General features: G+C 41.7%; 4 protein-coding genes across 5 annotated transcripts; 2 read left to right on the forward strand and 2 right to left on the reverse strand.

The window, feature by feature from the left end:
* The first annotated feature begins 3,957 nt into the window (after positions 1-3,957).
* Positions 3,958-8,190, forward strand: LOC117575777 (protein glass). The gene is made up of 5 exons (XM_034260144.2): positions 3,958-4,028; positions 4,897-5,021; positions 5,321-5,451; positions 5,556-7,069; positions 7,149-8,190. The coding sequence occupies exons 2-5, from the start codon at positions 4,976-4,978 to the stop codon at positions 7,288-7,290; spliced, it is 1,833 nt and encodes a 610-aa protein (XP_034116035.2). The 5' UTR covers positions 3,958-4,028; positions 4,897-4,975; the 3' UTR covers positions 7,291-8,190.
* Positions 8,191-8,597: 407 nt separating this feature from the next.
* LOC117575840 (nucleoporin Nup43) lies at positions 8,598-9,847 on the reverse strand. The gene is made up of 2 exons (XM_034260249.2): positions 9,518-9,847; positions 8,598-9,465 (listed from the first exon to the last, which is right to left on the reverse strand). The coding sequence occupies exons 1-2, from the start codon at positions 9,783-9,785 to the stop codon at positions 8,669-8,671; spliced, it is 1,065 nt and encodes a 354-aa protein (XP_034116140.2). The 5' UTR covers positions 9,786-9,847; the 3' UTR covers positions 8,598-8,668.
* Positions 9,848-10,163: 316 nt separating this feature from the next.
* LOC117575841 (3'-5' exonuclease) lies at positions 10,164-11,675 on the forward strand. Its single transcript, XM_034260251.2, has 6 exons — positions 10,164-10,290; positions 10,347-10,448; positions 10,517-10,722; positions 10,786-11,013; positions 11,071-11,314; positions 11,369-11,675. Exons 1-6 carry the CDS (start codon positions 10,231-10,233, stop codon positions 11,522-11,524), a joined length of 996 nt encoding a protein of 331 aa, XP_034116142.2. The 5' UTR covers positions 10,164-10,230; the 3' UTR covers positions 11,525-11,675.
* LOC117575843 (protein hemingway) lies at positions 11,637-13,807 on the reverse strand. 2 transcript variants are annotated; one of them, XM_052006726.1, is made up of 4 exons: positions 13,474-13,807; positions 12,137-13,365; positions 11,910-12,069; positions 11,637-11,852 (listed from the first exon to the last, which is right to left on the reverse strand). In XM_052006726.1, the coding sequence occupies exons 1-4, from the start codon at positions 13,636-13,638 to the stop codon at positions 11,721-11,723; spliced, it is 1,686 nt and encodes a 561-aa protein (XP_051862686.1). In that variant the 5' UTR covers positions 13,639-13,807; the 3' UTR covers positions 11,637-11,720. The 2 variants fall into 2 exon arrangements, with proteins under 2 accessions (XP_051862686.1, XP_034116144.2); XM_034260253.2 differs by having other exon boundaries at positions 11,641-11,858; positions 13,474-13,804.
* Between the last annotated feature and the right edge of the window lie 54 nt (positions 13,808-13,861).

Raw genomic sequence — 13,861 nt, forward strand, 5'->3', positions numbered from 1 at the left:
TTGTTTAAAAGTCATCAACCGGTTGACCGTGATTTCCTACGGGAGGCGTTTCAATTTCAGTTCATGAGAATTAATAAAATCGACAAATCACAGCGCCAATGGGAAATTTGATATGGCCCGGTCAAAAGCAGAATCACAAACTGGTAGCCAAAAAAGAAAAAAAAGATTCTCACACAATGTTCGTTCATTTGTCACCTGTTGAGGACGCGCTGAATGGAAAGGACGAGTAAGCACACAGGGGACACTGAGAGCGTTGTTGCTGCTGCTGAGGGTCCTTAATCTGATAAAATTGCGAGCGCATCTTCTTGTCTCTCAATGGCACCCCTCTGCGGTTGTGTTTGAGCCCGATTATTATCGGCGACTGGTTGACACGTGACTTCTCGTTCCGGTAGTGCATTGGCCTGGCGCCAGTGATGACGAGAACGATAAATGATTGCTGGCTAATAATATGTTAACAACTATAATTGAAATATAATATTTATCCAAAGGCTTACAGGATAATCATTTGCGGTTTGCCAAATTGCAGCCGCAGATAAAGAAACGTGGCCACTTAGATAATTGGCAATGTATAATAGTCATCATCATCATCACCCTCTTCAGTGCATTTACCACCCCGCTGGTGGGCTGTGAGAAATTGTCATATCCCGATCTTTGACGCATTTGTTTGCGGAAGTGATTCTGTAATAACATAAAAAATGAGACAACAAAGTAAAACAGTAGCAGACTGCGGGAAGACAGTTGAATGCGTTTTATTGGTACATTGGCTTATGCGAGTGAGTGGCTGACAGTGCGTTGAGGAAGTCTACCCATTGATAAGGGACATGTCACAATGAACCCTTGCCGCTTGCCTCCTCCTGCAGTACTTGTGGTGTTCTCGAAAGTATCGTCTTACAAATTCAATTTGGCGCGCTTCACTCATGTGTACTCGCTTTCGTAGTATCCAAAAACATATTTCGTAGGCCCAGTTCCAAATGTAATTCAATTCGTTTTTCGGGGGAGTCGACACAGCTCGTCCTGTTTTAAATTGTCGCATTGCCCAAGTCGCATGTTCCCTCGCGTATTTAATAAGCAGGCTTAGGTTTTTATTAAGAAGTTCGACTATGAGTCGACCACATTCCTGGCACATCGTACAGCTGTCATCAATGGTAACTCCGGCTGTGACTGTCAATTGGTCATCGATACTTTTCCCCAACTCAACTGACTTCTGAAGTGGGCAGCAAAGACTGACACCTTCAACCCGCAAAAGGAACAGTTGTTCCTCAAATACTGTCTATGGAATTATGTATATAAATTATTTTTAAAACTACTGCGCAAAAAACAGAATTAAAGTCCTGCTAAGAATATAGGATACGTTTCCATATGTTGCACAAACAAATTAAAGCATCATTTGTGCTACACTTTGTTCTATCGAGCTTATGAGTTTGCTTATTAAATACGTAAACTTTGAATATGAGAATTTCCAATTCTTCAGAATGTGTTAAACATAATTGGACTAACTGTCCATTGGTTGATTTGTTTGTTTCCCCCTTTCCCTTCGAGTATCTTTAATGCGAGTCTTATATTGATATTTACTGACATCTAGCGACATTAACAAGTCGAATGACTTGACTACCAACATAAAAGCAAAGTGTAGCCAAGCTTGTGAAGCCCTAAGAGTGCCACCCGAAAAGTATTTCATTGATTTTTGAAGCCTCGTCCATACACACAACACACAATCGACACAGCAAGAACAGAACTCAGAACTCAGAACACAGAACTGCGAACTGAATACAGAAATACAGAATGAAAATACCGAATGCCTGACTGAGTTTGCTGCCCATCCATTGTGGCCAAAATAAAACAGGATCTGGACCAGAGTAAATGCATTGAATAAATACGGGCATGATTATGTTAAGCTCGAGGGTAAATAAAATCACGTGCAGGGCAATTGATAGTGTTCATCAGACTGCTGATGAGCTGGTGTGATAACAGGTACAACAATTTCCTAAGGGTTGTACTGAATTATTGTTTACTTATGTAACCATTAAATCCCAGCAACGGCAACAATTTAAAATAGTGTGTTTGTGGTTATTCGTAATTGACAGACACAGATTCCTAGGCAACACAGCTGACACCTGAGCACACTTGCAGCACACTGAAGAGATCGTCTCTAATCATCGTAAATAAACCAATATTGTTATTGATAGCAGCAGCCTCCTCACTTTTTTTGTGTTGTTATTGTTGTGAGCCTAATGTGATGTGACAATCGGCAGCAAAACATGGCTCATGTCCTGGAACAAGTTACCAACATGAAACTGATCGCCATTGAGCTGCGTGAATAAATCAACATCAAAAAAAGATCAAGCAAAACTGGTTATGATCCCAATCCCAGACTTGGTTCGACTCTGATTATGTGGCCCGAAACTTTTAACACACACGACGTTATTGTGTTCCACTGGGCCAACATTATTCCCACCAATATGGTAAAATGATATCGGCAGCCAGAGCGAGAGCGAGAGTTAGCCAGCAATCACTGAAAGCCTTTACACTTAGCTGATCCAATTAATTTGCACATTTTTGGGCCAAGTGCGATGCGTGTGAATTTTGACAAGCGGTAACTACAAGTACTTAGAAAAAAAATATCTAAGTTGTCAAGCTGTTGCTGAGACTAGACAAGCTGCTGTGAAAATAATAATGTTTCATAATTTTCTTCTTTTTTTTGTGTTGTTCAGTTACAACTAAACACAACCACAAAGCAAACTATCAAATGACGTAAAAAATAAAAATAATTCACAATTGTCGTCGCATTGTTGTAACTATGCAAAAGAGCAACGATCGATCGATCGTTCGATCAATAGACAACTGTCATTGGTTGAGGCAACTGCGCTAGAAATGAGAACTACGAACTAGTAAAGATACAAGATACAAGATACAATTGAACGAAAGCAGAGGGTTGTTGCTATAGTAGGCTGAGGCAACTTTGAATGTGTATGAGTGAATGCGTCTCACTGGCTGATGGACTGTCGCCTCAGCGGAGTCAAGGAAGGATGAGGCGGTGGCTAAGCAAAACATGTTTAACCACAAAAGAATGGAACGAAGGAAGCAAAAGCAGCAGCAGCAGCAGAAGCAGAAGACGATCAATGGTCACAGTCCGGCCTGGCCTGGCATGGCTCGACCTGGCTGAGTTCGGCTCGGTGGTATCTGGTGTCGAGCTGTAAAGATATTGGGTGACAAATAAAAACTACTGAAAAACTGCTGCTGCTGCTGCTCTGACGGCGACGTTGCTGCCGCTTGCTACGTATGAATGAGCTGAGTTGGATGGCACATACAACGTGTGCTGGTCGGAGGGTTGGGGGTTGGGTTAGTTGTCGCCGCAAAAGCCGGCATACCGGAGACGGCGGCAAGAGCGCATTGGTTGGTTGCCTCTGTCGCTGCGGTGGTTGCTGTCGGGAGGGGGTGTCATCAACAACAACAATAACAACAAGAGGAACAGCAACACTCGCTGTAAGGGTCTCTTCATGTGTGATTGTACTCGTATGCCATGTACTTAGTTGGGCACTTTGTGTCATTGTATCGGCTCGAAGTGTAAGTGTAAGTTTAAGTGTGAGTGTGAGTGTGAGGTTGTGCGTTTGCTTTTCGTTGTCTTTTGCGCCCTTTTGTCGCTTGTTTATAATTAAGTGAGCATTTTTTCTGTGGTTGTCGCTTTGCTGCTGCTGTTGCTGCTACCGCGCTGACGGCCCCGTCGCCAATATCGGTCGAGAGACATCGAACTGCAACTGACAATTAGTTGCCGTCTTATGCTCGTCGCCGAAAGTCGATTCTTTGCCTCCCGCATTAACTGAAATTCTACAACGCAACGGTTCTTCATAGCAAAACCCTCAACAGAACATCTATGCAAAATTAATTAAAGCTAAAGAAACACCAAAAATAAAAAACAAAACAAAATATAGATAAATAAATTTAAATCAGTGACATTTAAGAGCTCTTAACGTTGGAATTTTATTTAATCATCGCAGTGTGCTGATCATGAGAAATAAATATTCAATAAGGTGAATAAATTTAATGAACAAATAGTGCGATCTAATGCAAGTTTACTTTCTTGTGAGACTTTAATATTATCTATACATACATATGTGTATAAATTCAATGAAAGGACTTCTAAATATATAAAGTTTTATGTGCGATTAACTTGAAAAACCACTAAATTTAAAACTAATTCAATTTTATTTTAGATATTTCTTTTGCGGTTTTTGATAAAATAAAAGTCAAAACTAAATTAAATATGACATAGTGAAAAATTTCCAATTAAGTTTTATAAATTCTAAAAAAAAAATAAATATATATGTTTCTATATACTTCACGCATTCATTAAATTTAAAGCAATACAGTTCGAGTGAAGATCAAATGAATATCTTTGAATTAGTGGTATTTAAATTTATATATTTTACTGCGGAATTTTATTACATTAAATACGCCAATAAAAATGAATAAGACAATACATCAATTGAAATCAAATTTTTATAGCCTCCTGTGCTATGAAATCCTTCACATGTGTATTTTTTTTATTATAATTTTTACTGCTATTTATTTTGTATATAAAATAAATACAAAAGTACAGCAATTAGTTTAAAGTTAAATTCAACTCTGACTATATTTCATTAAAATATTATTATGTTAAAATAAAATATATTCAGAGTTGAATTTTGAATAATACAAAAACTTTGAATAAGTGTTTCTTAATTTTATAATTTAACATAAAAGGGAATAATTAACTGCTGAACATGAAAAACAGCAAAGCTAAACAATATTCCTTAATGGTATCATTAATTCATATCTCAAAGTATAAATTAATTTAATGAACTAAATTTAAATATAAATAATAATAACACTTTAAAATATTTTAATTGTGAATTACAGCTGGAAATCTCAATTGAGGCAGCAAAATGAAACGTAGAAAAACAAGAAATAAATCGCCGAAACCAGCTGGAGTCATGTCATGGGATTGTTATATAAAAGTTCCAAACTCTTGAACATAATTCTGGGTATGTTTAATTTTCTGATTTTCCAAGCTGGGAAATGTTGATTGTGTGAAAAACTCGCCCCAAAAACACACGCAAGCACTGTGTGCAAAAGCAGCAGCGAGAGGAAAGCAAATGGCGTCGCGTTCGCTCTGCTCTTTCGCAGTGTTTGTGTCTGTGTGTTTAGGGGCGGAGTTTCGTGCGCCGCACAGTGGTTGCAACTCGTTGAGAACGCTGTGAAAATAATGTATCCGAAAGATACGCTTATGATGCTGCCAATGTTACAATGTTTTAACTGTTTTTTTTGGCACACCTGCGCACAGATTCCCTGGAAGATCAAGAGGGTGGAGCTATGTACATATCGTGCGATGTCTCAAACGGAGGTCCTGTGGAACCAGAAACGGGCTATGTGCCCAATAATCCATTATTCGGCCTGGCGTTGGACAGTCCGCAGGTAAATTGTTCGCTTCGAAATTAACTTGTGTCTCGCCTTAAATCGTGCTGTGAACATTTGAGTAAAGTGAATATTTTTACATTTCGATTTCGGTTTGGTTGCAGCAAGAGTGTGCTGCATCCTGCGTCGGCTGTTTATCCTGCCAAGGCAACACCGCCCTGCCCATCTCCTCACTCACCAGCAGCGATTTTGATTGCGGCGGCTGCTTCGATCCCACAATTGGAGTGCTGGGCAATCAAATCAATACCACACCGCCCACAAGTAATCTCTCGGGTGCTGGCAGTGTCACCAACAACGGTTCCTCGCTTGGTGTGGGCAACGGCAGCAGCTACTGGAGCACCGACGAGATGGCCTCCACGTTTCCCGGCTTGCCACCGCTGGACATTGATCCCTTGCCCAGCCTCTTTCCGTTCTCGCCCTGCGGTGCTTCGTACAATTTCGCCAGCAATCCACATCAGGCCTCGCTCTCCTACACCGTGCATCCGCACCAGATGCTCATCTCCCCCAACGGCAGTCAGCAGCAACAGCAGCAGCACTCCCATTCACATTCCCAGTCAACGCAGTCAGGACATCAGCTGCAGTCGCAGCACATGCAACAGGCACTGACCCAGGCATCGCACGGTGGTAACGGGCTCCACAATCACAGCAGCCACCACAACAGCTCCACCACAAATGGCACCACTGGCGGCAATGGCGGCTCTGGTGCAGGCAGCGCCTGCTACTATGAGGCTGCTGCGAATGCAGCCGCCACAGCACCGCCCATGTATCCCAGCATGAGTGTCAATGTCAGCATGAATATGACCATGCATCATGGCTATGGGGCCGACGGCAGCGCTGTGCCCATGCAGTGCTCGCAAATGAACTGGACACCACCCAACAGCTCCTCAGCGGCGGTTAATGTGCTCTACCCTCCACTGCTGAGTCCCACACACTATCCTGCATCCGCTACCTATTCGTTTACGGCTGATTTTCGAGCGCCGGCACCAACAGCATCGTTGAGCGCACTTCCCACACTAGCGGACAAGGAGTCACCATCGCCACCTGTGTCCAATACAGCAGCAGCGTTGGGTTATTACACTGGAGCAGCTACAGGCGCCGGCCAGAGTTATACGCCGCCCCATAAGAGTCCCAGTTATCAGGCCACCGCTTTGAGTTTGGGTCTGTCTGCCTTCGATGATGAGGAGGATAGCATCGATGATGGGGATGGCGATGCGGACGGGGATGGTGAGGGCAGCGCTGGCGGCGATATGAAACCGAACTTGTGCCGGCTGTGTGGCAAAACATATGCGAGGCCCAGCACATTGAAGACGCATCTACGCACCCATTCGGGAGAGCGGCCGTATCGCTGTCCGGATTGCAACAAAAGCTTCTCACAGGCCGCCAATTTGACGGCGCACGTACGCACACATACGGGACAGAAGCCGTTTCGCTGTCCCATTTGTGATAGACGTTTCTCGCAAAGTTCCAGCGTCACCACGCACATGCGAACCCATTCCGGCGAGCGTCCCTATCGGTGCTCCTCCTGCAAGAAGTCCTTCTCCGACAGCTCTACGCTGACCAAACATCTGCGCATCCACAGCGGCGAGAAGCCCTATCAGTGCAAGCTCTGCCTGCTCAGGTATGTTTCGTTTAGTCTGTGCTGGAATATTGCCTGGAACAACAAACAAACTTAACAACTTCTCTAATGCTTCGCATAGATTCTCGCAGTCGGGCAATCTCAATCGGCACATGCGCGTACACGGCAACAATGCCAATGGCAGCAACGGCAGCGGCAACGGCGGCAGTGGCAGCAATGGTGGCAATGGCATTGGCGGGGGTGGCAGCAGTCTCATTACATGACAAAAGCCGCGTAGTGCAGGCGGTTTTCAGCATTATCATCCCCCGCATCCGCACCCGCACTCGCATCCACATCCGTTGGCACATCCGCATCCACTACCGCACCACATGCATCACCACGCCCATATGCCCAACTATGACTATGGCAATTACAGCATCAGCGACTATACTCCACCCGGCGCTACACAAAACTATTCAGGGTATTATTTCTGCGCACTCAACAAGCCACCCAAGTTCGAGCGTTTCTACTAACAGCCAAGAAGCGGACACAGACACTTGAAAGTGGAGATTTAATTCAAGAAATTTATAAAATGAAATGCTATTGTAAATGCTCAAATTCGAATTGAAATCAACGTAAAACTTAAAACAAAATCTAAACTAATCGAAACTAATTGAGGCCCATGTGCCATTGTATATATCATTAATCATTTTGTATTTATTATTCACATCGCATGCATACCAAATCTATGCATTGGACCATAATTCTATTACTTATATAACATATAAATGTATTTCTGTATATGGTAGTTGAAAAACACGCATAAATCTATTCAAAATTAGCCAACGAAATAGACATTAAGTCAACACAAACACATAGGCAATACAACAAAGAATATGAAGTTAATTTTAAACCCCAATTTTCACACTAGAGAAATATTTCGCGAAAATATGCGATATTACTCGTATCTTAATATGCTTAAATTCGATATATAAAATGAACTAAACTTACTTTCCTTGGTTACGCTTACTTAGTTACCATACCATATAGCGGCACCCAGAAAGCTACCTTTAAGACATTGTATATTTAGGCATAATTGTACTTATAGATGTAATTTAAGTCAGGTGCTTTGATTTAAGCCAATTTTGCGTATACCGAATTTAAATAAATATACAAAAGAAATATCTTTGGAATGTTTTAAGATATATTGAGGGGGATTTGAATTGGATGACTAAAACAAAAGCAAAGAAAAAAACACATAAGTTTATAACAAATGTAAAGAAAAATTAAAAAAAAAGAGTATACTATAGGAAATGGTGATTTTATATCGATGACATTAGAATTGAACTTTACTTAATATGGAAAAATTAAGAATATATGATTACCCTGATAGTTAAGGGAAATAGTAATTTTCATGGAGAGGAAATGATCAAAGACAAACAAGATGGTATTTAAATCTTAGGAATAGCAGTTATGTTTACAACCTGTATAGAACTTCGGATGATTTAATGAATAACAACAAACTATTTGTTCTACTGCTAAAAGACAATAGGAAATGATTGAAAAAAAAACTGGTTGAACTCAATCCATTAAAAAGACAAGATTATTTTTTCTTAGATAACTTTTAATAAATGTAGAAAATTTCTTACGAAGAATATCATCTTAAAGAATATCATCCACAATGTAGACGGCTTCGGAGTCGCTGCCACAGAGCAGACGAGTCCCATGCACATCGAATGAGTTTATTGGTTTGCGAATGTTGCTCAGTACACCATCAACATTAACAAGAGCTCGGACTCGATCGCCACTCAGCCAAGCACTTTTGCCATCCTGTTGATTGGGATCTATGTGCGTTTTATTCTCGGACCACATCCAAACTTCACCAGATTCGGCAGAGCTAAAGAGCTTCGAGGGATCCTGATTGTGAAATCCGATGTCTGTGATAGGACTATTGTGCGCACTGAGGTATGAGGCTGGATACTCCAAATTGCGCAAGTCCCACACGGTAATTGATCCTTCTTCGCTGCCGCAAATGAGAATATGCTGTTGCATGGGATGCGTGGCCATGCAGGAAACAAAATTGCAACTCTTTGCATCTTGGCATGCAACCATAAAAGCAATTTTCGGTTGAGTTTCGCTGGCGATGCGTGTATCAAACATTCGAATGACACCCATTCGGTTGGCCGTCACCAGTTGTTGTTGGCTGACAAAGTTCACGGCCAGCAGTGACATGCTGTCGGCTTCGATGGAACGCTTAACTTGCTTCAAGTTGTTGGCACTCAACACATTTACACAACCGTCCTCACCTACAGTAGCTATGTCGGTGCCGTAGACAGCGACCGCTGTGCAAGGAGCGCTGGTTCCACTACACTTGAATTCATGCAGGCGTTCGCTGCGTGCTGTGCGCTGTATTTGATCTTCTTCGACAGCTCGCTGCACATTTAGAAGGCTGAGATGCCCTGGAAAGGAAGAAGATTAATAAGGCTACTTTTAGTGCATTGTCATGTTTACCGTCTGCAGAGCTCACGGCCAAAATGTCATCGGTAACAAACTCCAGGCCTGTTACATCGCCCTCTATTGACACTTTGTCATTGCAGCGTGGTGTGTGATCAACGTTCTGAGCATATGGATTGGACTGTAGACGCCACAAGCGCACGAAATTGTTGTTCATATCCCAGCTGCCGGTAACGAAACGTTCGGATTGCTGCAGCTTCTCTGGCAGCCAGCGTACTTTGGATATCTTCTCTGATATGTAATGAGCTGCAACTTTTGTGGCCATTTTGACACTGATTAATGCACACTTTAATTAATTATGACGGACACAAAACAAGAAATAATCAAAATGCCGCTTGCGAGTTTACTAAACATATGTTTTTTGCACTGTAAACTTAACATTGCGCTAAACTGTTATTAACAGCATATCAAGCAATATTCAAACAGCAAACTTTGAGAGAAATATTTTAAATATAAAAGTATATATAATAAAAATGGATTTAAAAAAATACGATGTTTGTTTAATGGATTAATTTATTATCAATTGTATAATTTACTAAGCCTAACAGTTTGAATGTTTGCGCTATATATCGATATTCGACTAAATTAATCAAACAATTATCGATAAAATGTTTCTGCCGTTTCTCTGTTAACTACAAAACACGACAAGCTACCATCTCAAACATATTTTGCCGCCAATTTGCAGTAAACAAACTATTGTATTGATAAGAATGGATAAATATTTAGTTAAAATGCCCGCAAAAGCAAAAAACAATGAAACGCCCGAACAAGTATGTTTAACATTATTATTTTAGTAATTTTGTGTAATAATTCATTCAATTCTCAGAAAATTGCTACAAAGAAGGAAACTCCAAAACAGACGAAAACCACCAAGAAGACGACTGAGAAGATTTCTAATAAACGGAAAAACGAAAATACCCCTGAAATAGTAAGTTTAATCTTTCACATTTAATATAAAATTAGTGAATTAACAATTTCTGTACTGTAACTTAGAAGAAAGATAAGGAAAACAGCGAGGAGTCAGAAAACCCGCCTAAGCGAAGAAGCAGCCGTTTGACGCGCAGCACACGCTCAATGGCCGAGGGCGGGACGCCGTCGCCAGAGAAGGAAATTCCAGAAAAATTGCCCTTTATAAAGTATAATGGTGCTATTAAGTATTACACTGAAAGTCAAGAGATCGCAGCATCAGCCGATGAAGTCATGTAAGTTATATATGAGTACTCGTAGTACAAATATGTAAATTACATTTTAATTTTGTGAATAAGGCAATGGGTGGAGAAGCAAACCGATGTGGACGTGGTTCCCATGGCCTTTGATATGGAGTGGCCTTTTTCATTCCAAACTGGCCCTGGTAAATCGTCCGTCATCCAAATATGTGTGGATGAACGTTGCTGTTATGTTTATCAGCTAAGTAACTTGAAGAAAATTCCTGCTGCATTGATGGCGCTCATTAATCATCCCAAAGTGCGGCTGCATGGTGTTAATATCAAGGCGTAAGTCCCGTTCATTAATGTCAGTCAGCCTCGTGATTAATCCTGAATTTATTTAAGCGACTTCCGGAAGCTGCAGCGCGATTTTCCCGAAGTATCGGCCGAGCCTCTGATTGAGAAATGCGTCGATTTGGGTGTGTGGTGCAATGAGGTTTGTGAGACAGGCGGCAGATGGAGTCTGGAACGACTTGCCAACTTTATAGCCAAAAAGGCCATGGACAAAAGCAAAAAGGTGCGAATGAGCAAGTGGCATGTGATACCACTGGATGAGAATCAGCTTATGTATGCGGCAATTGATGTTTATGTAAGTGCCAGACTGGTCATCAGAAGTTCGATTATTAAACTTACGATCTTGCAGATTGGTCAGGTTATTTATCGTGAACTGGAGCAACGAGAGAAAGCGAAAACAAAGAACGAGAAAGAGTTTATTGAGAAGAATGGCGATGCCGCATTTAAGGCTGTCAAAGCGCTGGGCGAGAACTTTCTATCCAAAATCAATGAGGTGACTTTGTAAGCCAAGTAAGTTGTTGCCAACTTACAAAGACTATCTCATTTATATCATTCAATTGGTCGAATTTTATGCGTATTTTGCGAAACAAATTTTACACAACTTCTATATACATTTTTATATTATTAACTTGCAATAAATTTTATTTTAAATTCGATTTGAACATTTCTAAAATTACAATAATGCTGGGCAATGAACAGCATCACTTAAATATAGGCCGACGTGAGCCGACTGCCTCTAGTTTACGTTTAAGCACATCATTGTCCAAGTCAATCTGTCGTTGGTATTTCTTTCGATTAACCGCAGCACTTGTCAAACGCGGCGCTGGCGGGGGCTGCTTCTACAAATGAACAGATTTATTAAATTGTAAAACAGACAAGAATATTCTTACCTTTGCTGCTAAATTGGAGTTGGATTTGACCGCGTTAACGGCTGGCTTAATTGTTGGCTTGACGTTCATCATTTTCTTTAATAAAATGTTATTTTGTCGCTCGATTTCCCGCACCTGAGGATTCGTAAAGCTGAAGCTCTTTCGCCCCAAGTTCTTGTAGCTTGGAAATAGCAATAGGGAAACAACATATTGTTGAAATTATACTCAGACCCGATTCTATTACTTACTTGACCTTCTCCGAGGAGGTGGTAGAACGTGGACGCCTAAAATCAATGTGATAGCCAGAGTTATCGCTATTGAAGCTAGTTGGCGTGACGCTAGACACGCGGCAACTGATGCGACCGCCTTGTTGATGATGTGGATAGCGCATGAGGCCATCACCCTGCCCGCACTCGTCCATCATAAAGGCTTCTCCCTCTTCATCATATTCTTCCTCTGGTTCATGGTCGTCGGTAAGTGAGGGACAACGACATTTGCCAGTGCGTTTTGTTATTACCTCGGAGCGTACTGTAGTCGGTGTCTTGGATGAATCAATTGTGGACATGGATTCAGATTCCTCATCCAGCTCCGACAATTTTTTGCTTTGTTTTTTCATTAGTTTGGTGGCCAACGTCAGCTGCTCCAAGGCATTGTTGTCTGCAGCGCCGCCACTTAAACGAAATGTTTTCATTATCATCTCGGACATTTGAGTCATTTGCTGTTCCAAAAATTTAACATTAAATGCATCATTGGGGTCCATGCCCAAACAGTTTGGCCCATCCAACTCAGCAACGTCAACATCAAGGGCATCCTCCATATTGGCCACAAGTGGCACATCAGTGTCAACAATTTTCTCAATCTCAGTCGACAAAACGGGCTTGCGATTGAGATTCGGAAAATTCTTGGATATTGGTTTCTTTTTTTGTGATGGTGGCATGGGAATAAATTCCATTTCATCATCGGAGATTTGTGGTGATGCTTTTTCCTCATCAGATTCGTCAGAGCAAGTGCCAATCTCATCGCTGTCGCAGTCAACTATATCAACAAGATCGCTTTGGGGTAGATTTGACTTTGTTTTCTCGTCTTGTTGCTTTTTATCATCTAAAAATTGTCCAATCTCCACATCATCATCATTGCTGTGCTCGGACATAACATCGTCGTCCTCATCGTTTATGTCATTCACAACTTCCTCCTCTTCACCCATCTCATCTTCCATTTGCATATCATCGTATTCTTCCAATTCGGTCAGTTCGCTGTCCCCTGGAATGTCGGTTGGCACTAGGGTGCGATCCGACAATGTCTCATCATCGGTCTGCTCCGAAGGCTCCTTGTACTGATTGACTTCAGCCACAGTCTTTCTCATAACCACTTGACCTTCATCCTCCGAAGAGCTGTTATATTGCATCAATTGTTCTCGGGGGAAACCGCTGCCGCCACCAGAGCGTTTTCCAAAGATCTGGTGACGGCGTGCATGAGGCTGTGGAGCAGGTTCAGGTTGATGTTGAGGTTGAGGTTGAGACATGCTGAGGCTTAACTCTTTGATAACCAACTCTTGTGGCTGATCTAAAGTTTTGGTATCACTCACATTTCCTCGCAGAAACTCGGCCTCGACGTCGCTGTCGCTGCGTGAATCGCTTTCATCCTCTTGCACATCTTCCTCCGGCTCTTCCTCGACCTCTGACAGCGATTCCTCGTCAAAGGACTCATCCATGTAATAATCTTCGTCGGAGTTGACCGGCGGCGCTGTCATCTTGCTACACCAATTACTCTGATCACTCAGATATCAAATAATCTTCTGCTTATGTCTTCTGGCGATTGTGTGCGTTTATGTGTGTTATTGAAAAGCCTATTTTTTTGTTGTTTTCAAAAGTCTTTAGAGTTTTAGCTGGTATTATTGAGAACAGTGCCGGGAATACTAATAATTTGTACGAAGCTATAATATGCCCAGTTGTACACTTGACTCTACGATTACT

Source organism: Drosophila albomicans, chromosome 2R, assembly GCF_009650485.2.
Source record: "Drosophila albomicans strain 15112-1751.03 chromosome 2R, ASM965048v2, whole genome shotgun sequence".
NCBI lineage: Eukaryota > Metazoa > Arthropoda > Insecta > Diptera > Drosophilidae > Drosophila > Drosophila albomicans.